General features: G+C 34.5%; 1 protein-coding gene across 5 annotated transcripts in view; it reads right to left on the bottom strand.

The window, feature by feature from the left end:
* Positions 1-24,825, bottom strand: part of NOVA1 (NOVA alternative splicing regulator 1) — a 151,608-nt gene extending 126,783 nt beyond the window's left edge. The window contains exons 1-2 of one of the 5 annotated variants that reach the window (XM_028505737.2): positions 23,875-24,825; positions 22,006-22,149 (exon numbers count right to left, since the gene is read on the bottom strand). In XM_028505737.2, coding sequence (XP_028361538.1) covers positions 22,006-22,149; positions 23,875-24,010 — 280 coding nt within the window. In that variant the 5' untranslated portion in view covers positions 24,011-24,825. Of the gene's footprint in view, positions 1-22,005; positions 22,150-23,172; positions 23,631-23,874 lie in introns of those variants that run through there. The other 4 variants (XM_028505735.2, XM_028505739.2, XM_028505738.2 and 1 more) reach the window with 4 other exon arrangements.
* Between the last annotated feature and the right edge of the window lie 201 nt (positions 24,826-25,026).

Raw genomic sequence — 25,026 nt, 5'->3', positions numbered from 1 at the left:
ACACAACCAAACATGTGATGACTAGATGACTGAAATTTTAGCTCAGTGAGTTAAGGAACCAAGGGGGTATCAATGACTTTAAGAGAGTTGGATAACTTCAGGAGCAGCAGAATACAGAAAAAAATTGAAACAATATATAGATTATCCTTTTTAGAAATTCAATGATTATGGGAAGGGAGAAAGACAATGACCTTAAGAGACTTATCAGAATCAGAGAGAGGACTTAGTCTTTTATAATTTAAGAGAAAAAAGAAAAATAAGACAATATATTTCTAAGCCAAGGAGAAGGATCGAATACAAAAACTATTAAGTAACATCCAAAAGAGTTAAGAGAATGAGTCTGAAAAAAAAAAAAGGTAAAAAGAAGCAGGATAAATGACAGCCACAAAACAGAAAGAGAGAATTCCCTCTCTAGAGATGTAGACAAGGATTAAAGGGAAAATTACAGAGTAATCTTAAGTATAATGAAAGATGGAAACTGTGAAACAAGTTCATTTACATGAATGAGTTTGAGGTGAATTTCTAGGCTGACAAAGATGAAAAATGTTTGAAAAGTAGGCACAGGATAGAAAGCTAAGCAGACATAAACAAAGGGATAATAACAAGAGCTGGCTCAACTGGAAATATATATTGGGCTCAGCAGTAGAATCAACTGACCCAATTTATTCTTTTATCTAGGAATGCTTGGCAGCCACAGAGCAACAATACATAGATGGTAATAAAAACATGAGTCTGAGCTACATCAGAGCTTACATTTATATTTTAAATGATGACTATTCAAGAAAACAAAGGATATACATTTTTAAAGACTTTCACAAATAAAAATGAATATCACAAAATTGGAAAAAGTAAAATAGCAATATGATTATTATAGCGTGTAACAGATTCATTGGTAGTTTGGAAATATTCATTCTTAATTTAAAATCATTTAATATGGTCAGTCTCTGCATACATCCTTCTCCTTAGCAGGGTCTTAATGTAAAACAGTATCTTATAGCAACTAGCTTTGGATTCCAACTTTAAACACAGCCACATAAATTAGTGGTCACTTACATTTAAAGTAAAAATATCTTAGCAGAAAATAGATTCTTACTTTAATAACTTTAAATTTTTAAAGTTAAACAGCTACTACAAACATGATGGCTTTTCATGTTAACAGAGAAAAGAAGGGGAACGGTCAAGTCAAGGAACATGTATAAAGGACCCATGGACAAAGACAATGGGGGAGGACTGAATGTGGGAGGTGGAGAGTGGGTAGGGCAGGGGAGAGTAATGGGGGAAAACGGGGACAACTGTAACTGAACAATAAACAAAATAAAATAAAAAACTCAACCACACTGTGAAATATCTTCTAGGTAAATTCTAAGTAAATAATTCTCTGAAAACTGAAAACAACCCCTACCAGTTAAGAGTTTTGGTTACTGATGTAGGTTTAAGTGTTAATAACTGAAGATTTACAACGTTCTTTAAACATACTGTGTGTAATCCCAAAACAAACAGATGTCAAAAATCACTTGACATAGACAAGGCCCTTCATAATCTAGCCCTTGCCTGACTCTCCAGCTTCTTTCTGAGAGCTTCTCACTGAGAAGAGGTTTGGTCACAAATACCTTTGCAACCTCTGCACATAGCAACATGCCCCACATATAATACATATTTAATAAATATTTGCTAGCTAAACACATGGATACATAAATGTTGGAAAAACTGGAGATATTAAACTTGGTTAACATCAAATTTAAAGAAACGAAAAATCTTATACAGGAAACATGTTAAAATTTGAAATGCACAGGATCTGGCACAAATAATGCCCCCTTTTATTCCAAAATCTTTTATTCCAAAATTATAAGCATGTCATTCTAAACATAACAGCATCACACTCAAGCACACCATATGACATTTGAAGTGAAATGTTCAAATTAAAACTATAAATTATTATACCCATAGTATTTATTACCTTACCAACAACACTGAAGCAGGCGTTACTTTCACCAGACCCTGTATTTCATACTCATAACTTGTCATAAATATGATCATAGTCTAAATATACTTTAATTGCTTATGTAGATACATCTTAAAGCTCTTCAAAAGGATGAAAATTCAAAAAAGCATGATTTGAGTATACAGAAATCAACCACATGATAACACTTTAAAAACAAAACTTTAATACAAAAAAGCTTCATTTTTAAGTACATTTTATTGACTATACTATTACAGTTGTCCCATTTTTTTCTCCTTTTTACTCCTCTCTGCCCTGCACTCCCCTCTACCAGCATTCACCCACCTTAGTTCATGTCCATGGTTCATACACATAAGTTCTTTGACTTCTCCATTTCCTATACTATTCTTAACCTTCCCACGTGTATTTTATACCTACGGTTTGTTTCTTGTTTCCTGTTCTTTATCCCTCATTCTTCCCCTCCCCTTCCCCAATAACCCTATAAGTGATCTCCATTTCTGTGATTCTATTCCTGTTCTAGTTGTTTACTATGGTTTTGGGGTTTTTTTAGGTTCAGTTCTTGAGAGTTGTTAGTTATTTTACTTTTCTTATTTTTGACCCTCTTCTTCTTAAATACAATTCCTTTAACATTTCATATAATAAGGGCTTGGTGATGATGAACTCCTGAAGTTTACCTTACCTGGGAAGCACTGTATTTGCTCTTTCATTCTATATGATAGTTTTGCTGGATAGAGTAATCCTGGATATGGGTCTTTGCCTTTCAGAACTTCAAATACTTCTTTCCAGCCCCTTCTTGCCTGTAAGGTTTCTTTTGAGAAATCGGCTGACAATCTTATGGGAACTCCTCTACAGTGAATTGTCTCCTTTCCTCTTGCTGCTTTTAAGATTCTGCCCTTATCTTTAATCTTGGGTAATGGAATTATGATGTGCTTTGCTGCATGCTTCTTTGGGCCCAACTTCTTTGGGACTCTCTGAGGTTTCAGGACTTCCTAGAAGTCTAGTTCCTTTGCCAGGCTGGGGAAGTTCTCCTTCATTATTTGTTCAAATAAGTTTTCAACTTCCTGCTCTTCCTCTTCTCCTTCTAGAATCCCTATGATTCATATGTTGGAACATTTAAAGTTGTTCCGGAGGTTCCTAAGCTTCTCCACATTTTTTGAATTCCTGTTTTTTCATTGTTATGCTTGAATGTTTATTTCTTCCTTTGCTCCAAACCATTGATTTGAATCCCAGTTTCCTTCCCTTCACTGTAGTTCCCTGTACATTTTCCTTTATTTCACTTTGCATAGCCTTCACTTTTTCCTCTATTTTTTGACCATATTCAACCAATTCTGTGAACATCCTGATTACCAGTGTTTTGAACTCTGCATCTGATAGGTTGGCTATCTCTTCATTGTTTAGTTCTTTTTTTGAAGTTTTGATGTTTTTTTATTTGGGCCATATTTCTTTGTCTCAGTGCACCAGTTATGCTGTAAGGGGTGGAGACTTAACTATTCCCCAGGGAGGGGCAACCCATTTCTCTGTGTTGTGGCACTGTATGTAGGGGAGGGGTCTGAGAGGGAACAATGTTGCTTTCCCGGCTCTCAGCTGGCTTTCAGTCACTTCCCCTGCTACTCACAAGCAACTTGGGCCCTTCTGGTGCTGATTCTCTGGTGGCTGGGTTCGTGTATGTCCTACAACCCTGTAGGTCTCTCTCCAATGAACACTCCTATAAGGCTAGAAAGTTCTCCTACCACCACACCCTCCACAGGTTTTACAACCTGAGGTTTTGAAACCTCAGGCTGGAACCCTAGGGTTGCATGGTCTGTCTTGCTCCCCAGTTATTCCTAGTGGTTTACCCACATGCAAATGTGGGACCAACTGGTCCACCAGCTGCTGCCTCGCCCACCAAGTAGTCCAGGTGCCTCCTTGCCACACATCCTCTCTGCCCTGCCTGTTTCTGCTCCTTCTATCAGTCTTAATTCTTAATGGATGTTTCTTCTTTAACTCCTTGGTTGTCAGACTTCCATACAGCTTGATTTTCTAGAAGTTCTGGTTATTTTTTGTCTTTAAATTTGTTGTTGTCCTTCTTTTGGTTGTGTGAGGCAACAAAGTGTATCTACTTATACCTCCATCTTGGCCAGAAGTTCCCACCCTCACAAAAAAACTTTAAAAACAAGTCAAATATGAGGGAATTACCATCAGTCCAAGGTATTGTTTACATGTAATAGGGTATGATAAAAAAGACCCCAGTCTTTGGAGTCTGTATAAAATCTGTCTCTATCAGCTGTGTAAAAATAGTATACTATAGATTATGTCCAAAATAATATGTAAGGATAATGTCCAAACATATCTCACATAAATGAGCAACAATGTTAAAGTAAGATTTAAGAAACATGTAATTAATATGCATGCAAAAATAAATGTCTTAAGTCACAAATTTTAAGCCATAACTTTGAGCCACAAATTAAATTTTAATGTTAAACTTAAAAATGAACCAAATAAATACTCACATATACTTGGCCCTGTAATCCAAAAAGCCACAACAACCAAAGTTTTTTCCTTTTTTTACAACAGTGACTAAACAAACTTCCTCTGTTGTATCATTTAATATGACAAGTGCACAGATTTACTTTGTCTTATTCTGGCAGATTATTTTCAGATATTAATTATCTTTTGCTAGTAAGATATACCAATAAAATGTATGATTAGAAAAGAAGTCAAAATTGTTACTAAATAATTTTTTATTTTAAAATATCATGTCAGCTCAATTTTTTCTGCCCAGTGTGAATAATACAATTCCCTTTAATAACTGATTACAGAATAAAAAGACAATGTGAAATAGTGAAGTAAAAACTGATTTAAATTAAAGAGAAAAATGAAAACCATTAACTAGAATAATTTTCATAGACCATAAAATAAAGAAATTCGCCCTGATCTGTGTGGTTCAGTTGGTTGGGTGTGTCCTGCAAAGCAAAAGGTCGCCAGTTCACTCCCAGTCCGGGTACATGCCTGTGTTGCAGGTTCAGTCCCCAGCCAGGGCACGTAGGAAAGGCAACCCATTGATGTTTCTCTCTCAGATCGATGTTTCTCTCCTTCTCTTTCTCCCTGCCTTCCCCTCTCTCTAAAAAATAAAAAAAAATAAAACCTTTTAAAAAAAATAAGGAAATTCCCACTTGGTAAGCATAAAAGTATCTGAAAATATGTGGTGACTGTGGTGGGCAGAGAGAGGTGGGTAGAAGTGGAAGAGAGTATATGGGGTAAAACCGTAATGGAAAAAGTACAATAAAAATAAAAATAAACAATTACCACTTAAATAACTTTCTTGTACATCTGTAATTTATTTAAGGTGTAATCCTCAAAAAGATGAGGTTTTGATTTAACACAACATTCTAAATAGTTCAGTATATACCACTACAATGTATATGTATATATATATATCACCTAACATGGTTTTACATTTTAAGTTAATTGTGTCCTCAAATATCAATAGGTTTCATTTTGATACAATCCAATTCATTGGGTTATTTAGTATTTTCTTAATCTTACTGCTTCATATTTATTCTTTAAAAATCAGTTCTCACAGGTATGAAAATATTTATGCTACTATACTGAATGTATTTATTCTGATATTCCTTGGAATACAGATTTTTTTCCCCACAGATTTCCCTATAACAAATTTAAACATGAACTCTAGCTTTCCAGAGTTTTAACACTGAATTCACAGCCAACCACATTTTTGGTTGGTTAATTCTTTACTTAGCTAAGCAGAGCAGACTGCATTTTTGCAACATTTACTTGTTTTTGATACTGGATTTCATGTAAGGCAAATATCTTCAACATAATCAGAATCATGGCAGATTAGATGTGAAGTCTGGAAGAAAGAAAGAAAGACTGACCGCAAGAGGCCCTGGCTGAGTAGCTCATTTGGTTGGAGCAATATCCTGGGTTCAATCCCCAGTCCAGGAACATACAAGAATCAACCAATGGATGCACTACTAAGTGGGACAACAAATCGATGTCTCTCTCTCTCTCTCTCCCCTTTCCTCTCTCTAAAAATCATTAAAAATTTTTGGGGGGTAAAACACCAAGATTTCTGATCTTAGAAACTGGAAGGACAAACTCCAATTAAGATGGATATGATTGTGGGAGAAGTAAATATGGGAGTATGACAGAAAAATAAGAATATTTAATTCTAACCCACTTACATAGACTAGTGATAGCAAGTAAGCAGAGGCATTAGTCTGGAGTTCAGGTAAAAGGTCCAGCATCGACAAAAACATTTGGTAGCCATCAAAGAACAGACAGTTATTTAAAGCGATGATACCAGATAGGATCACCAAGTGGAGTAAGCATATACAGTAAAAAGAAGAAAGTGGATCAAGGACTGAGCTCAGGGAAATGAGAAGAAACCAGCAAAGGAAACTTGAAGCTACAATCAGTGAGGCAGAAATGTGCTGAAAGTAAAATGAAATGTTTCAAAGAGGAGACAGTGATGACTCTCAACTGCTTTCAAATGGCAAAGAAAGATGAAAATTGAGAATTGACCACTGAATTGTCATCACTGAAGTCACCAGACCCTGACAAGAGCAGTTCTGGAAGTATGGAGTCAAAATCCTAATTGAAATGCCTTCAAAACAAAAATACAACAGGAACTAGGGAATAGCAGAAGTATAGACAACTAGTTTGAAGCATTTTGCTGTTATTGAAGTGGAAACTGGAACAGAACGTGGGATAAGGAGAAATATATATTCTTTAACATTAGAGAAATAACAGTATGTTTGCAGGCTGAATAGCTATCAGGAAATGAAATCTAGAATAGAAATAGAGGATTGGTCTTTGGTAGTGGCAGGGAAATTTTAATAAAAGAGAAAATATAGACTGGATAGGTGCTGATGTAGGTAGGTGGCTAAATCTGGTGGTAGAAGCTTATGAAATTTCTTTTAATTTTACCTTCTCCATGAAATTTAACATAAAATAATCAACCAGGACAATAAATAACTCTATTTTAGAATTGATACTTTAGTTTATCATGTATTGTGTAGCCTACTGCCTTAGTTCCAAAGTGAAAATGCTACAAATGAGAAAAAAGTTAGGGTTTTCAGTATTCACAGCCTATCTCAAATTTCTCTACTTCCCAAAATCACACACTAATAAAAACAGATAAACCAGAGTTACCTCAGCCCTAGACTAATATAGATTCCTTTTCTACAAACTATCAACTTTCAATATTAATGTCATTTCAACAGACTTCAAACACTCTCATAATCCACAGGTTCTACAGCTCCAAAATAAATCCATTGCTCTAAAGATTATGCCTGCAATATTTAATCATTCTGAAATTAAATGACCTTTAGCAAAGTTTCTCACTTTTTTCCCTATAGCACCTAGTATTCTTACATATTCAAAGCTGCAACATTGTAAACATAAAATTGAATTTGCTCTATACAATGACAGATATTCACTCAGATTTTATATCTTCCACAAACAGCCCCAGAATCAGTACAATCTTAATTACACATATTATCCTTAAGGACACATTCGCACAAAACAAAATCATATATACCACTGTTCTTGCTGTGAGATGAATCTTAAATACTTAATACATAAATAATACTTACTTTAGTATGTAAGGCATCTGAATTTAGCATTAAGTTTATACATTAATTATAACAAAATTAGACATATCATAAAAAATTTTACCATAATGGCAATCAAAATATTTCTGCAATGACTCTTGGAAAATATGAGTACTTGTTAAGGAACAGCACGCAATACACTAAAACCCCTAAAAGATACTCTTAGTAAAAATACACCATTAAATTTTCTTGGATCATGGGAGCAGCAGGAACATGAATTAAAATGGTCAAGGCCTTCATGGAGCAATTACAAAAAATTTAAGCTAAAAAGGGCTGAAAAAACAAGCTTTGCAAATCATCACTTATATTATTAAACATCTAGCTTTATCATTTAATACAATATGGCTTTCTTTTTGACTAAGATGGAAAGGATTTCCAGAAGTCTTCACATCTTGAAAAAGATCCTAAAAGCAAGCATTAAACATTCTACATTCCACCTGATTTATTCTTATTAAAGCGTTGATGAATATTTTTAATGTTTTACATTTGCATGTATAAGAATGAAGGAGGGAGTAATGAGTTATGTTAATTTCTGAGAATCTTAATACAAATAAGCCTATGTGCCTATATGAGATTATAATATACTTCAATATTATTAATTCATGTCCCTAGTTTTCATCTCAACTACATGGGTAAAAAACAAAAAGCAAAGCTCTGCCTATCTTCAAAGGTATCACAGAGCACATTTTTAGGCCATGTAAATAAAAATATCTACACAACTGAGACTGGAAAGACACCTTAGAGTAATAACAATATCACTTGTAATTATCTACTAAAATATATTCTATATAAAAAAGCATTTAGAAAGTCTAAAAGGTACTTAAGATACTTATCTTAAATGATTGGGTGAGGAGAGGTTGGGTTTAACTTTCTTTGCATAACCTGCATTTTTGTAGTAATTAGCTGTGAGAAAAAATTTTTTTCCTACACCATCATCAGTACATTGTATTGTGTGTTTACCACCCCAAGTCAACTTTTCATCCATCACCACATCCCTGGCAATCAAAGTTTTTTTTGGTCCCTAACTTTTTTCTTTTTGTTTTCTTGTTCTCAATCTCTTCACCCCAACTCCAGCCAGCTCCTCCTTCCACAATGGCTGTCAGCTTGCTCCTATCTATGAGTCTGTCTCTATTTTGCTTGTTCGTTCATTTTGTTCATTAGATTCCACTTAAGAGTGAAATCATATGGTGCTTGTCTTTTTGACTATAGCAGCTTTCCACTGTAAAAGTACTAATATTAGTAATACAGTACATTAAACATGCCATTTGAGATATATGCCCTTCTAAATTGTCACATATGGCATATCTAGCTTATTATCAGTTTGTGTTTTTATATCTACAGTCAGTATGGTTTTTAAACATAATGTCAAATATATCATTACATGTAAAAATGTGAACAAGTTTTGAGAGGAACAAATTTTTCATAAACAGAATAGGTAGGTAAACACTTCAGAAGAATAAAACTAAAATATCACTATAAAGAAAATGTGGCCAGAAATCTTCAGTTGAGAAGATGTATAAATAAAAAATAGAACAGCATTTTAAAGGAAGAGTTCATAAAAAGTCGCTAAATTTAAACAAATGTTACTTTGAAAAACTTCACAAACCCAAAATTTCTTCAAAATATTTCTCAAAGAGAACTGTATTGGGTCTGCAGTTGTCTTACCTATACTATCTGTTCCTTTAAGAAGAAGTCACGTTCTCTTACATGAGCAATCCAAAGAACAAAATAAACAAAATTGAAACAGACTTACAGACATAGAAAGCTTACTGGCGGTTGCCAAAGTAGAGGGGGATTGGGAGACTGAGTGAAAGAGGTGAAGGGATTAAGAAGTACAAGTTGATAGTTTATTAAAATAGTCACAAGGATGTAAAGTACAACATACGGAATATAGTCAATAATATTGTGATAAGTATGTATGATGCAAGGTGAGTACTGGAAATATGGGAGGACCACTTTGCAAAGTATAGATTGTCTAACAACTATTCTGTACACCTGAAACTAATACAAAATAACATTGAATGTCAAGTATAATTGAAAAGTTAAAAAAAACAAAGAACAAGTCATGAAATCACACCACGATATGTTTATCAACCGAGGCAGTAGGGCCTTGGCTATGTGGCTCAGTTGGCGGGGTGTCATCCAGCAAAGTGAAAGGGCTCTTGTTTGACTCCCAGTCAGGTCACATGCCTGGGTTGTACATTGGCTGGGCCCACACAGGGCATGTAAAAAAGGCAACCGATCAATGTTTCTCTCTCACATCAATGTTTCTCTACCTTTCTTTCTCACTTCCTCCCCTCTCTCTAAAAATAAAGAAAACCTTTTTAAAAAATTAAAGCAATTAAAACTTTGCTTATGCTTCAAGTTATACAACTGGTATTACTGAATTATGAACATTTAAAAATTACAAAGTGAATACTTTTATTTCAAATCCCCATCTGGCATTAATGTCAATTTGGCTGTTCATTGTTTTAATGTTTCTCTACACAACTAGCCAATAGTTTCCTAAATCCGTATATGATGCTAGATTTTTAATCTCATTTTCTAAATGGAAAAACAGTACCATATTTTCAAAGTATTTTTAAACTCATCTGAATTTGATAGTGTGTTGAGAATGATTCTTATATGCACTATCAATCAATAATGGAGAATCCTGCTGGATCACAATAATCAACTGAAATTCAAAACAATATAATTATGCAACAGAGAATCTATCAATGATGAATAAGTTTCAATTTTCATTTTTATAAATATAATGCGTATCAATGTCTCTATCACATAATAAAACTTTAGTGTTTGAAAGGCACCAAATTCACACATGAAGAAAAGTATATGTTATGCAAATCACTAATTTTCATCAAACGAAAAATGAATCTATCTGTTCACATGCCTGGAGAACTAGACTGGCTTACATATTCACATCATTTAAGAAATGAGAAAAACCTTATCAGATATATTATTCTAAACAGCTATGAATCAGAAGTAAACTAAAACTAAAAGAAACCATGAAGTCATTAACTTTAAAGGCACCTGCAAACAACAGGATATGTAAAAGTGAACAAAGGTCAAAAACAGATTTTTTATCTCCAGAGCTTCTGAGATTACAGCAAAACATTTTATACTGACATTTGTCCTTCCTAGGTCCCCATACCTTTTTATTCTACACTTGGCACATATCTTTCTTAATAAAGACAACACCTTTCATATTTCTTTTTTAAGACTTAATTTATTTATTTTTAGAGAGAGGAGAAGGAAGGGCAAAAGAGCAGGAGAGCAACTTCACTTTGTGAGAGACACATGACTGGTTAACTGCCACCTACCTGCACACCCCCAACCAAGGACCTGGCCCACAACCCAGCCACATGCTCTGACTGGGAATCGAACCCACAACCTTTCAGTTCACAGACTGGTGCTCAATCCACTGAGCCACACCAGCCAGGGTGGCTGTCATATTTCTTAACATCTTTTTCTAAATTCCTATTTGCCTCACCTTTTCCTTAATCTTTTCTTCTTTAAGCAAATTAGTCTTCTCTTTAATTCTACTTATACTTCCTTTGCAGAAAGCCAGACTCTTCAATCTACAACTCAACTCTATTTTTAGATAACATAGATCAATCCTTCCTCCAAACTACAAGTGTCACTATTTATAAGTACATATATTTTAATTATAGTACCACTGTCAGTCATTTTATAGATACACAGTATACTTTTTCTTTAAAATAATTGTCGCTAATGAGCATCTCTAAAGTAAATATTTTTCAAACTTTTTCCTTTTACATTGTAATACAGTCTCTCTTACCTGCACAAATATCTACAGTATCTCCCTATACTCACTCCCCCCCACAGCAATACCCGCTTTTTATCCCAGTAACACCAAACTAATTTTGGATCCCTGGATATACAAGGAATTTTTCATATACCTCCATGATCACACACTTTGGGTCCCTGCTTCAAATGACCACTCTTATCCACCAGGCAAATTAAAATTCAACATTCAAACCCTGTGAACTTTCTTTAAAGTCTTCTTTGAAGTCTACCCTCATCTCTCAAGATCCCACCACTGAAAGAAGTAGTTTCAACTTCTAGACATAATTCTATCATTATACAAGTATCAAATTTTATTATAATTAGGGCTCATCTTTATTATTTCTTTTTGCTCCCTTGTTTGAGAGAAAGATATTCAGAGTGTTTTACATCTAGTTCTAACCACAAAGGGAGCACGTAATCATTCACAAAGATGGTCACGGTATAAGGGAAGGGCAGGGGAAGCCACTAGGTAAGGAAACACTAGGTTTTTTTAGCACACTATTCTCTACAAGTTTTTAAAAAAATAAATTAGAATTTATAAAGATGTAGGGGACAAAACATGAGACTATCAAAACACTGATATTCAAGGTAGTCAAATTCTGAGCAAATAAATTCCACTCTACTGTATAGCTGGTATACTTTTTCCCTTAGTAAATGAGAAATGTACTTGTTCAGCTTCTAAAAGTCATAACAGTTATACATGTTAACTTCCCAAGTACAGGTGAAGAAGAAGTTATTATAATATATTAAATAATGCAACTTTAATTTTGTGATCAATAATCTTTGAGTTTCAAGGTATCTCAAGAAAAGTCATCAGTAGGCTCTGTTCCTTACCGCACAAGTAGCATCAAATAAACTATGTGATATATTATAAAATTTTCTAATACAAGTATACTTAATTACTTTATTAATAAATAAATATTAAGTAAACTCTTGTTCCCTAAGACAGAACATTTTAAAAGTGACCTTCATTTTGGAGTACTCTCCATGGCACTGGCTTTTCAGTTTTTTTCACACAGGACAACATCTAAATATGAAGTAAAATTATCCTAACGTATTCCACTTTTCTTCTTTGATACTTGACCTATACTTGTCCTAACACTGCTATGGCTACTTCTTGTTTGTTTGCATTTTTGAACTCTTTAGTTCACTTACCCAAAATACACATTTTACACACACACACACACACACACACACACCATCAAAGGAAACTAGAAATATGAAAAAAATAAGATGGATTATCTTCTACATCCATTGTATTGGTATCACATGAGCCCTTCACAGAAGATGGCTCAAATTGGTCATTCATTCATCCTTAAATACATTCATTTATATTTCAAGCTCTACCTATGTTCAAAGCACTGGGCTGGACATTGAAAACACAGCAGCAGGCATGAAGGATGACATAAATTCCTTCACATCAATGGAGCTTAACTCAATTTTTCTCTGATGTACATACAGGGTTAGTAAAGACTATCACAAAAGATTTTTTTGTTTTAGTTTAAAACTGTGAAGGAAAACCATCTTCAAAATCACATCAAGTATGTTTATAATCATGCTGAAAGTAGTCCTTAAATCTATAAAGCAATGGAAACCTCATAATTCAAATTAACTAAGAAGTGGACCAATTTAATGAAATGCATAGACAGAAAAAAAACAGTGATGTATTTAAATGACTAATTATTTATATATCTTCACTCTTACTTAGATTGCTTTATAATTAGCCTCATGTTTACTTTTATTCATAATATTTTCTTCTTTTAAAACCAGCTGCCATGAATACCCAGCCACATATGTAATACTAAGAAAAATTTTATAAAGTCATAAAATCCTTAAAAACAAAGTATGACTTAGAAAGTTTATATGTTTTTAAATAAAGAAATAAAAATGTTAAGCTAAGAAACAATGGAAGCAAGCAAAAAAAATCTTTGCACATGAAGAAAAGTTACAATGCTACAAAAATCAAATCATCCTGAAAATATTGTTATTTTCATTTTTAAACAGTACAGCTATGGAAACAAAGAAAGTAACCAGGCTTTATTGCAGACAATATAATTTACGTCTTTTTAAAAAAGTGTGTGGTAATAAAAAAAAGAATTGTCTTTAGACTTCAGTGTAGCAAAACAACAAAATTATCGTAAAGTAATATGGTGCTTTCAACTCAGTTTTAAGAAAAGGGAGTGGGCATATTCATTTTAAAAACAGGAGAGAAAAGTAATGAAGATATAGTTCCTCAGAATCATATCCAAAAAAGAATAATAAAGAAGTGTAGGACAAAACAAAAAAAGAATGAAGTACCTACTATGATAGTTCCAAAAATTCAGAAAACATATTTAAAAGTTACAGGACAATTATTGGCATATATCACATCTCTTGCTATCTTGGTTTTCCCAACTGTTAAGTGAATATTGTAGAACACATCATATCTATGCTCCATTCCTTCCATCTACTTCCACAATTCCATGATTTTCCTATCCCTTTGAATGGAAAGCTTCTTCACTATTCCTAAGTGCCCTCATTTAGTCTTTGACAGATATGCCATAGAAGATGAAAATTTTAAAACAAAACTCAAGGAAACAGTAACAATAAAAGCACAACTTCCATTGGTAAAGCAAAACATGCCCATATCCCTTTACAAAGAGAAGATGCTTTATAATAATTCTAAGTCACAATGACCCAAGAGCTGCCTACATCTGGGCTCCTAGAAGCATCCAAAAAATACACATCATCATTAACAAGAGGAAGGATTCTGGACAGACTTCACACTAAAAACTAAAACTAGGTTTGTTAGTTTTTTAAAAAGTACTTTCATGACTATTTTTAAAAAGACATAAATCAGTATTAGAAAAATTAAAACGAGTTATACAAAGATTAAGACTAAGTTTGTGAATCAACAGTCTCCAACTAAGAGCTCACTTGCTTCCAACAGTAACTCCTTCAAAAACAAGTATTTCAAAAACAGACATAACCAAAATTGAAGCGCTACAGTTTTAAAAATATTTAATAACATAAAACAAAAACACATACCATTCCCTACTGTTTTGTGTTAATGAAATGTACTACCTCATTCCTTCTGTTCTGTGCTTCCCCTAAATACTAGATCTAAAAATAGAGTCACTGTCCAATGTAATTCCTAGAACAGCAAATTATTAATGATTTAAATGAAGGCAACTTTCTTTTTTTTCAGGGTAAGAATGACTTCTTAAAAAACTGAATCAACTGAGAGTCCGCATTTAAAAGATCCCAGATGGAATGCAGGATTTCAAATGTTATTTAACTACTAAGTTAATTCTGGGAAAATTTATCCTGCAAAAGAATTATGGGACTTTCAATATATAACTGTTCTTAAAAGTCTTTAAAATAGAAGGAAAAGTTATTCCTCAAAACTTCAAAAAGTATGCTCAGTTGCACAAGGAAAGTAAGAAACATTACAGTCTAAAATTTAAAAATTACTGAGTTCTGAATAAAATTCACTGGAAATTACAAATATTCTGAACATCAGTAAGACACAAACAGGTCTTAAAATTTAAAAAATGTTAATTTTATTATCAATTATTAAATAAATTTAGTTTAAGAATGGTAAAAAATGTTCTATTTTCCACACCAAATAATCTTACCTGAATCATTTTGCTGTTAAAAAACTCAAGATACTGATTTCATTTTTCATCTGGTCCTGTCAACGATGCTATGACAGGCCCTGCAGGAAGCAGCAAAAGATCAATGATGGAGTGCAAATATTATGTGTTTTCATGATCAAGTTTTATCATGGAAAAGGATATCCATATAGTGGTTTGAAACTTAGCAAATATTCAAAAGCACCTCAAAAGGTTTGTCAGTGTACATAATATCCTGGTTTTTTTATTTGTAGTTTTAAAATGTTTATTCTTAATATATTCTTTATCAAAAATTTTAAAATGATAGTACAGTATATATGTTAAATTTTAAAGAATAACTTTTATACTGATGAGAGCTGATTAAGAAAGTAATAGTCCATGATGTCAAAAATAAAAAATATTGATTGAAAAAAATCAACATGTTTCAATGTGTGGAAATGATTCTCTTGATGCCTAGATAATTATTTTAATCAAATTTTCCATAATTACCATAATTACCAACTACTCACAATATGATCAAAATAAAATTTAATACACTTTTCTTATAAACAGTAGCTTCAGAATCAGTTATTGGCAATACTGGTAAAAATTCCTTAAGAAAAAGTATGTAAGTAACAAAAAAATCTGTACAAATCCTGAAACTTAATTACCCTTGGGTAACTGGCAAGTTACATTCAATGAATCCCAAAAAGTTCAACTTAGTGAAACTAATGGTAAGTTAAAACTATAAAACTGCTTTATAAAGACCCCAAATGGTATTTTTAAATTCTGAATTATTTTAAAAGAGGATGGTACCTTATAAGATCTAATTGCCATTTTTACTTTAGGAACTGTTCTCCATTCAAGGGTCAATTAATAAACAGGACAATAATCAGATACCTACATTAATTGGGAATACTATTAGAACACACAAGAAGCTTCTATATATGTCATAGAAGCATACTGTAAATCATATCTCAAACAGATTAAGAGGCTTAAAATATAAATAAATGACAGACTAATTTTTATAGTTAGTATTTAATTAATCAAATTTTAATTTACTTATAATAAAATATGGTAAGGAATCATTTCAACAGCACTCTTATATTGCATTGAAACATCCTAAAAATATTTTAACATGGTATACTTGTCTTATTTGTTTGAACACTTCAAAACACTCAGCAAAGTTTGCTTGTCAAGGCCCCTAACATGCTAAAATGATACCACTTAATTTTACATGGTTATTTGTCCGATACAAATACATCGACAAATGTTAATTTAAGATGATAAAACTGAAAGAACTACAATGTACTTCCAACTTCTGTTTCCTCATAATTTGAAAAAAACACTTGTGGAATAGGAAAATCTACATTCTACTGACCTAACATTATTTTATTTATATTTCTATACCTAAAAGCCCTCTATCTCCCTTTATGTGGATTCTATCAGATTTATAGAAATTATTTCAGTTTCAAATATTTGCATATCAAAAAATGAAAAAGCTGATGACATACCTTTAAATAGGATGAAAAAAAAATGAAACTTTCGCCAACCTGAGCATCAGAAAGTATTTACTGAAAAGTACTACTTCGTTTCTTGCAGATTGCATTTTGTACCATGACACTTCAGTCTCTGAGGGTCAGGTTAATTAAGCTACAGAGCAGCTGCAGTGCAATGTGAGACACACACTGCTGCGGTTCCCACCAGTCCAGTCCAATTACCTGTAGTATTCCAGCACTGGACAAGTGACAACCAACCTCTTCTCTCTAGTCACTTTCTCCCACTGGTCTACTGATAAATGTTAGAACAAACTAACCTCTTTTTGGAAAAGTCTGCAAAGCTGAATGCACCTGCTGCAGGCTGCAATGATGAGTCCCAGAGAGATGTTTGTCAGTCAGATCTCTGCAGATGTTGTTTAACTTTATGCTAGAGCTGTATCCAAAGATGGAAATGAGATGGCAATCAAGCACATATCTCCCACCCTTATCCCCCCAATTTTATTTTGAAAAGCTGCACTTGCGCATAAAACGTAGCTGCACTAAACTGGAAACAACTAAGCCTAAACACTATGGTAAAAAAATAATGTTTATTAAGTGCTGAATTTTAGTTAACAACCAGCATAACACTGTTCAATAAATGTTATTTGTGTCATTTAAGAGTTTAAAAATATTAATTTCCTTAAACCAGGGCAAAACAAAACAAAGCAAGAGAACTATAACATAGCCAAGTTTTTAAATGATGGTTTGTTGTTCGGACTTTTAGTGACACCACATACTCCTTACAGTTCCCAAGACACAGATCATTATTCCTCCTTGTCTATTATAGGCAACAACTTGAATACATAAATACTGAACTATTTCACCAATTGTGTTCACTATTTTTAAACTTCCTGAAATACTCTGGGGGTGACATTTACAAGACAATGTTACTACACGTATTGTACTCCCTTAGAATGTCACAAAATTTAAATTAGCTATTTTTCCAAAATCTAGAAGACTTCAAATACCAAATTTTAAAGGATATTTTGCTATATAATTCATGAGAACCCTGACACTATAAATTATTGTTTCATAACTTACTAAATGGATGACAGAAGATACATCAGAATGAAATAAAATAAATAGCTAAGATTTTTAAAGATAATTCAATCTTTCCAAAAATCCCATGACACAAAACATTTATTTATGAGTTCCATATAAACATTATTGTTTCAGAAACTACAAATTTAATATAGATTATGCTATGCCAAAAAAATTCCTTCATATGTTAAGATTTCCTATTGCTTAAAGTGAGAAAGAACTAAAACTGCTGCAAATTTTCAGAGGCATCAATGTCTAAGCGAGATTATGGTTCTTCTTTCAACTGAAGATACAAAGAGATAAAATATAAAATAACCCAGAACAATAAGTAGTATGACAAATATAAATATTAAAACATTAAGATTTAAAGAAAAACATGTTATTACCTATAAGCAACTCTTTATCATACTGAAATGAAAGGTATAGCACATTGTAATAATAAATATACTATGAAATTGAATAATATTGGAAATTACACTACTTGATTTTCTACTTGTTACAGTTCTACTTATCTACTAATTTGGGCTTAAAATATATACCAATACATTTCTAAGGTGCTTAGAATCTAAGATCAAAGTATAGATTATAACTTTTAGAAGCTATAGTAAAAGTAGTCACATTATACTGTCAAAATCATAATACTCTTCCTTCAGCATTGTAAATAAAAGAAGTCATCTATTTTAAACTGCATTAACTCCTCTGATTTCCAAAAACAAAGATCATTCTCATTCCTAAAGGTTAAATTGGCCACTGAATTTTCCCCATGTCAAAATTAAGGCAGTCTAGCATAGTTCCTTCACTAAAATAAAAATTCACTTACATTCTGCTTTTTCATGATTTTTAAAAATTTAACATACAAATGGTTTATGTTTTTTTAAAGCACCACTTAAGTTGGACAGCAATAAAATTATAATATAATAAATTTAGAAATAATAAGTTCAAATTTTAATGTAAGGAATATGAAAAAAAAACAATACATATTAAATGTGATCCAATTTTTGAACCACAAATATACAGTATAAGTATACACAAACATAGGCCAAGATTATAGAGAAAGATTCCTGTTTGATTGATATAATGAATACATCCAGTGTCATATAATAGAATAAAAAAATAGGTACACTATGAAATGCTCTAAAACCCAACGCAGACAAAAATATTTATTTTATACATCTTTTACTATTCTCAATCAGTAAGTTTTTCCAATTACCTATCCGAACCATTCATTTGGTCATCTTAATAAATAAAATTCAATTTATTGACAAAAACTAAATACATCTTCAATACCAACTAAAAGAACACTATCACCATTCTGAAAATGATTACAGTAATATAGTCCCCAAAATGAGAAAGCTGTTTTTTATCACAAGGTGACAAATTTAAGTAACTTAATTATAAAATTATATATAAATATATCAAGTTAGGTTGCTTTAATCAAGAATAAAAGATATATCTATAAACCACCAGTAATAATTAATATTCTGCGAAATTTGGATTTCTCAAAATAGGTAAATGGATACACAGCACAGCAAGTAGTAAACCTATTTGTAGGTCTTTTTTTACTGATTACAGTAACTGAAAAATGCACTTTACAGTCTTCATCATACAAGTCCCCAAATTATTTTATTTAATATATGGCATGCTGAAGAATACAATGCAATATACAATACTACAAATTTTAAATTTAATTAATGTGTAAAAAATGGTTTCTTCATTTCAATCACAAACATAAAAAATATTACAGAAAGGCAAGATTACTTAAGACATTTTAAAAATACAACCTAAGCAAAAAACCAAAAATGATAAATATGAGAATATATTGACTATACTAAATGCAATGCCCATACCATTTGCATTAAAATTTATGAAAATATCCCCAGAATGTGTCTGTATTCTATGTGTGTGTGTGTGTATACATATATATATATGTATCTTGAAGAAAGTTTTTGTCAAATACTGTGGTATTTTACCTAAGCCTTTTGAAAACAGTTACATTCTGTTTCAAAACTTAGGGAATTTGAGAAAATCCGTTAGGTCACGACCATAGTACACTTTCCCCAAATACACTATCTCGCCAAATGAGAAACAGAAAAATGTTTCATGAAATAAACATCACGCATATTCATTCCAATAGAATACACAGAGTCATAAATACATACATAAAACATGCAAATATGGGCTTCTGAATTATTGCATAATCCTATAAGAAATTCTTTATAACTTGGCATAAATAACAGCTTTAAAATTTAGTTTATCTGAGATGAGCAAAGTAAGTGTGCCTTAAGTGTACTTGCATATGTAAGTAAAAAAAGTTGAAAGGTGTTGAGAGGTTGTTATGCAGAATAGCAGGACCTTAAGTAATGCCACAGACTTGTGATCAAGTGTGAACAGGAAAACTATTACATTAAAATCTAATAGCAGAGAGATGCATCTGTCCGAACAGGTAATAACCTAGTGAAAATTTTATTAAAATACAAATTGTTCAGAATTATTAAAGCTTCTTTTAAATTATAAGCTTTAGTTTATCCTTAAAATTGATTCCCGAGTGTATGATTGGTTTCCACCTGTTACAGGCAGAGTATAAGCCTTCTTTTATTCAGACATTTCAACTCACATTTGATCGGGTTACGTCACCACACACACAAATTTTATTCAACGCATTCCAGTTTTCCTTTTTTTTAACGAATGTTCTTGTTCTATACAAATAACATGAGTCAGAACTATAAATAAGATAACAAATTTCAATGTAAAATGAACAAATAAACCACTAAGTGGACCAAAAACAAAAGATCTAATTCTTGGTGTACCCCTTCCAAACCACTGAAAATAAACTATATTCATATGAAAAGGCATTTAATTTACTATTTGGAATACCCATGGTAAACACCAATTTTCTAAAATATCCCTGAACATCTGATACTACCTCATGTATAATGCAAAAAAAGCTATTTCATTTTCGCCTACTGAAAGTGAATTTCATTTATCACTGCAGTCTTTTCCTAGAACACGTTATTAATTTTTCAATCAAGCTCTTTTGAGCGCTTTTATTTGTACTATGGGTTTTCACAATCCCACAATGATTTTTCCATCATCATACATCTTTTAAATGTGCACATATGAATATGTTAGCAAACTTTCTTAATGCATAAGGAAAGTTTCAGAGACAAGGAAAGCCATCTACAAAACTACATTCATAGGAAACAAACTTTTGAAATAAAAGTCATATCTAACAATTACATTTTAATTTAATAAATTTGTTTACCAAATGTAACTACACACAATTTACATAACTAAATGATAGTTTCAACCATTCTAAAACCTTCTTATCCAGCATAATGGTCCATTTTCTACCAACAAGTGATTGGCTCTGAAAAAGAAATCCTCCAAATGTTCTGCTTGCATTCATGCCAGATGTCTTTGCTGTATTAAAGAACTCTTACTGAATTAGACCACTGAAAGCAAATCAGCTTTTCTTTTCCACCAGGAAAAAAAAATAAGCAGTATCGGTTCCCCTCAGCACTGAGTAAATACTTTTTTTATAACTATAAAGATAAGATTTTTAAAAATTGCAGAAGCTACATCTAGGTTAAAGCAAATCAGTTAACACTTTATCTAGGAGATACACTATTCCGTGATGGAGTTTTTCCAATTAAACTTAAAAGCCATATATTGAGTAGCAAAATTATTATTTTAAGAAAAAGAAGGAAGATGAGCACGTAGAGATGTGTAACACCTGAAATTTAAAAAGCACACTGAAAAGTACCCAAAAAATTATACCACCTAGGAAACTTGCCATATTCTAATGAGTTACAGTACCAAACAACTGTTAACGTATTTTAATTAAATACATCTCTTAAGTAACACAGATTCTGAAGCATTATTTTACTCCTGACATAATATATTTTTATCACAATTACATTAAAAACACAATATTTAAAAAATCTGAAGAGGCAGTACTTGTCCTCTTTACTTCACTCCAGGGCCAACAAACAAAGCAATGAAGCAGAAAGAGGTACATAATGGATTTAGAAGTAAATGGTCCATTCTTTAAGAAGGCTTCCTACCCCCTCTTCTGAATTCACTCTAGACTAATTGTCATTACAATGATGTCTGAAAACTTCAGAAGAAACCTATTTCCTGATGCCAGCTGTCAAGACTTCTATCTTTAAATTTCAGTTTTTTTCCCCCAATTAGAAAGTATTTAGCAATACCCAGAAGATTCATCTCCCAATTGGTTTAAATCACAGACACAGTATATTATAGAAAAAAGACATGCTCAACAAAGGAAATAGTCTTTAAGAATTTCCACAAACATTCTAGTACAGCAACTACATAAATAAAATTAAGTTAACACTATTAAGAATTTCTTTCAATACAGCACACAACACACGTAGAGCTTCTTTTTCTTTCCTTGGGGGTTTATCAAAAAATCTCTTCACCATTGCACCTACCTGGGTAAAAATCTTTGGACTTAGACAGCTTGATGGTGGCTCCTGTTTCTTTTTGCAACTGAACAATTGTCTGTCCTCCCTTCCCAATTATAGATCCAGCAGCATAACTAGGTATGAGAACCTTTAGAAAATATTGGCCGTCTTCTGAAAAATGCAAAGAAATATACTTTGTTAACATGATAATTTAAACTTTGTATCCCCTCTCCACCCTCAAGAGAGAAAAACAGCAGTTAAAAACACTGGGCACATAGCTGCAGGAAATATGGGGTTACATTTTTTAAAAGAACAAAAATAAGCCAATTACACTGAAAAATAAATTTGTACAAATGTTTCCCATTTTGTAGGATTTATATTTTCAAACTTGGAATTAAAATAAACATGTTCTATTATTTTGCAGCACTGTAGGAACTGATGACTAAATTCCAGTTGTTATTCCAAACATGGAAGTCTTCCAATGCTATCTGTGGTTACTATGGTAAAACAAAATGAACCGACTGTTTAACGAAACTTCAGAGATTTATAAAACGACAAACCTTCTCTTAACATACTGCAAAATAAGTAAACGGACTGTAAATGGTGATGAACTATATTTGTTTGACATTAGCAAACACGTAAGGACTACAATTAGCCATTGCCTGTATCCTACTTAAAGTATGCAAAACAATCATTCTCCCACCAAATAAACCACCCAAACTGTAGGGTGTATTCCAAGCCTTCAATAACTGCCAGGAAATTACTCAAAGTGATTTGGACTGGCAAATCTATCTAATCCTGGTGTATTTCTTTAGTACTTCTTAGTCTACCATGATCTCCTGTAAGCTCATTAATTAAAAGACCTTAAGAAGAATTCTGCCAATACTAAAAAGCTTAAGAGTCATTTATATCAAATACACTTAAAAGTGACCGAACAGATAATGTTCCTTCTCCAAAATAACTACAATATTTAAAACGGAGAGGGGATACATGAACCGAGAAAGAGTGAAATGAAATGTTTTAGAAAATAGAGCCAACTCCATAAACTTTAATTTCCGTCAATGATCACGTCTTAAATAGGAAACACCCCGGTAAATCTAGCTTCCTTAAGTGAATGAACATTCCAAATCTTGCAGGTGTGTCATTCGCAAGACCCCCATCCGTCTCTAATGTACATGCTGTAGATAAATTCACCTCTGCCTCGATGCATTGGGTGCATTGTTAGGATGACTCCAGTGCAAATGAAGAAGCAATACCGGTCCCGTTATAACTCATCTTCCCAGGAAGCGCAGGATGTTAACTAACAAGTCACAGTACCAGACACCCCCACCCTCCTATGCACACCGCTGAAGACAAATCAATGAGATATTTGCACCGACAATGTAAGTGCGGTAACAGCATGCACTCATCAAGATTTTGCGTACTACTTGTGGCCCAAAGCAAGGGGACAGAGAGAGAGAAAAACTCTCAGGTGCCCCAATCCTTTGCTTTCCGCTACCCAAGTGCCATTTATTTATTTATTTTATCACAAGGTTAAATGCAGGGAGCATCTTCAGTCGGCCATCACCTCACTCAGGGGTCATTCTCCTCCTTCTTAACGGACCCCTTGCCAGGTCTCGGATATTTAAATGGTCAGCCTTTTCGACCGATTAAATGGAAATATAGGTCTATTCCGAAAAACCGGTCGCCATTTTGATGAATGATAAACACAGAAATGAAAATGTGTCCGGGACAGCGAGGTGCGGGGCAGGTGCAGGGGAGGGGGCGCGGGAGCCGCCGGTTCGGGCTGGAGGTGTCCGGGCCGCGGGAGGGAGGGAGGGCGGGCGGGAAGGAGGGAGGGAGGCAGGGGCGGGCGGCGGGGGATGGGGCCAGCGGGGAGGTGGAAGCGATACCCACCGCCCGTATTGGTCCTCTTGGTGCTGCCGGCTTCAGGGGGGGCTTCCAGCGGCCTTTTCCGCGAGTCCGGCGGGTCCAGGTCTATGGGAACCCCAGTATGGGTCCCGTTCTGCTGGATGGGAGCTGCCGCCATCATGTTTGCAGTTCCTGCCGCTGCTACGGGGAGAAGGTTCTCCCTTTTGTTTTGGCTTTTTTTTTTTTTTTTTTGCGTTTGGGATTTCTTAAGGTTTTTTTTTAATCGGATCAATAGAAATCTCTTTAAGAAAAAAAGCTATGTTGCTGGTTTGTTCTCACTGGGGAGGGGGCAGGGCTGAGGAGCAGCTGCAGTGCAGTGTCAGAAAGGAGACAGGGGAATGGAGGGGGTGTGAGAGACGGAGGGTGAAAGAAGGAGAAGAAAGGAGAGAGGGGGAGAGAGTGGAGAAGAGAGAGGGGCGAGTGAATGAGCGGGAGGAGGGGAGTGGGGAGGACGGGCAGAGGGAGTGGGAGAGCGCGAGGGCTGGCGGGGCGCGGGAAGAGGGAAGAAGCCGAGGAGGAGGGGAGAGTAAGGGAAAGAGTGAATGAGCAGGAGGAGGGGAAGGAGGTGGATGCGGAGAGGAGCGAGCGGCGGAGGAGGGCAGGAGCCGGGATGGAGCGCGGCGGTGGCCGCGCTAGCGCTGCGCTCGCTCCCGCTGCTGGAGCTGCCGCCGCTGCCGCTGGAGCGGTTCTGCCGTTGCCGGGGCTGCTCGGCGCTGCTGCTGCTGCTGCTGCTGCTGGGTCTCACTCATTATTTCTCCCGCTTGTGGGGGGGCGGGGGGGGGGGGGCTGACGGGGAGGGAGGGGGATGGCTGCGAGGGGAGGGTAGTGAGGGGTTGAGTTCGTAGACTCCCACACACTTCGCGCTCGGGTCCTTGCCTCTCAGCAGCGCGCCACCGCTGCCTCCCAGCGCCGAAACCTCCGCCAGCGACGGGGAGGGGGAGCGGGGGTTGGAGAGCCTGGGTCCTGGGGGCGTGCGAGTGTGTCCGCGCTCGAGGGCCGAGCGCGTGCGCGGGGGCGCGCGCTGGAGCCGTGTGGCGGGGGCGGGGGCTAGGGCGCTCCCGTGGGAAGGGTGGGGGTGAAAGGTTGCGGGTCCCCGGCAACACGGCTCAGGCAAACGTAAGCGGCTTGTCGCAGAAA

Source organism: Phyllostomus discolor, chromosome 1 (assembly GCF_004126475.2).
Source record: "Phyllostomus discolor isolate MPI-MPIP mPhyDis1 chromosome 1, mPhyDis1.pri.v3, whole genome shotgun sequence".
NCBI classification, from domain to species: domain Eukaryota; kingdom Metazoa; phylum Chordata; class Mammalia; order Chiroptera; family Phyllostomidae; genus Phyllostomus; species Phyllostomus discolor.
This window is presented reverse-complemented; position numbering and strand designations above follow the sequence as displayed.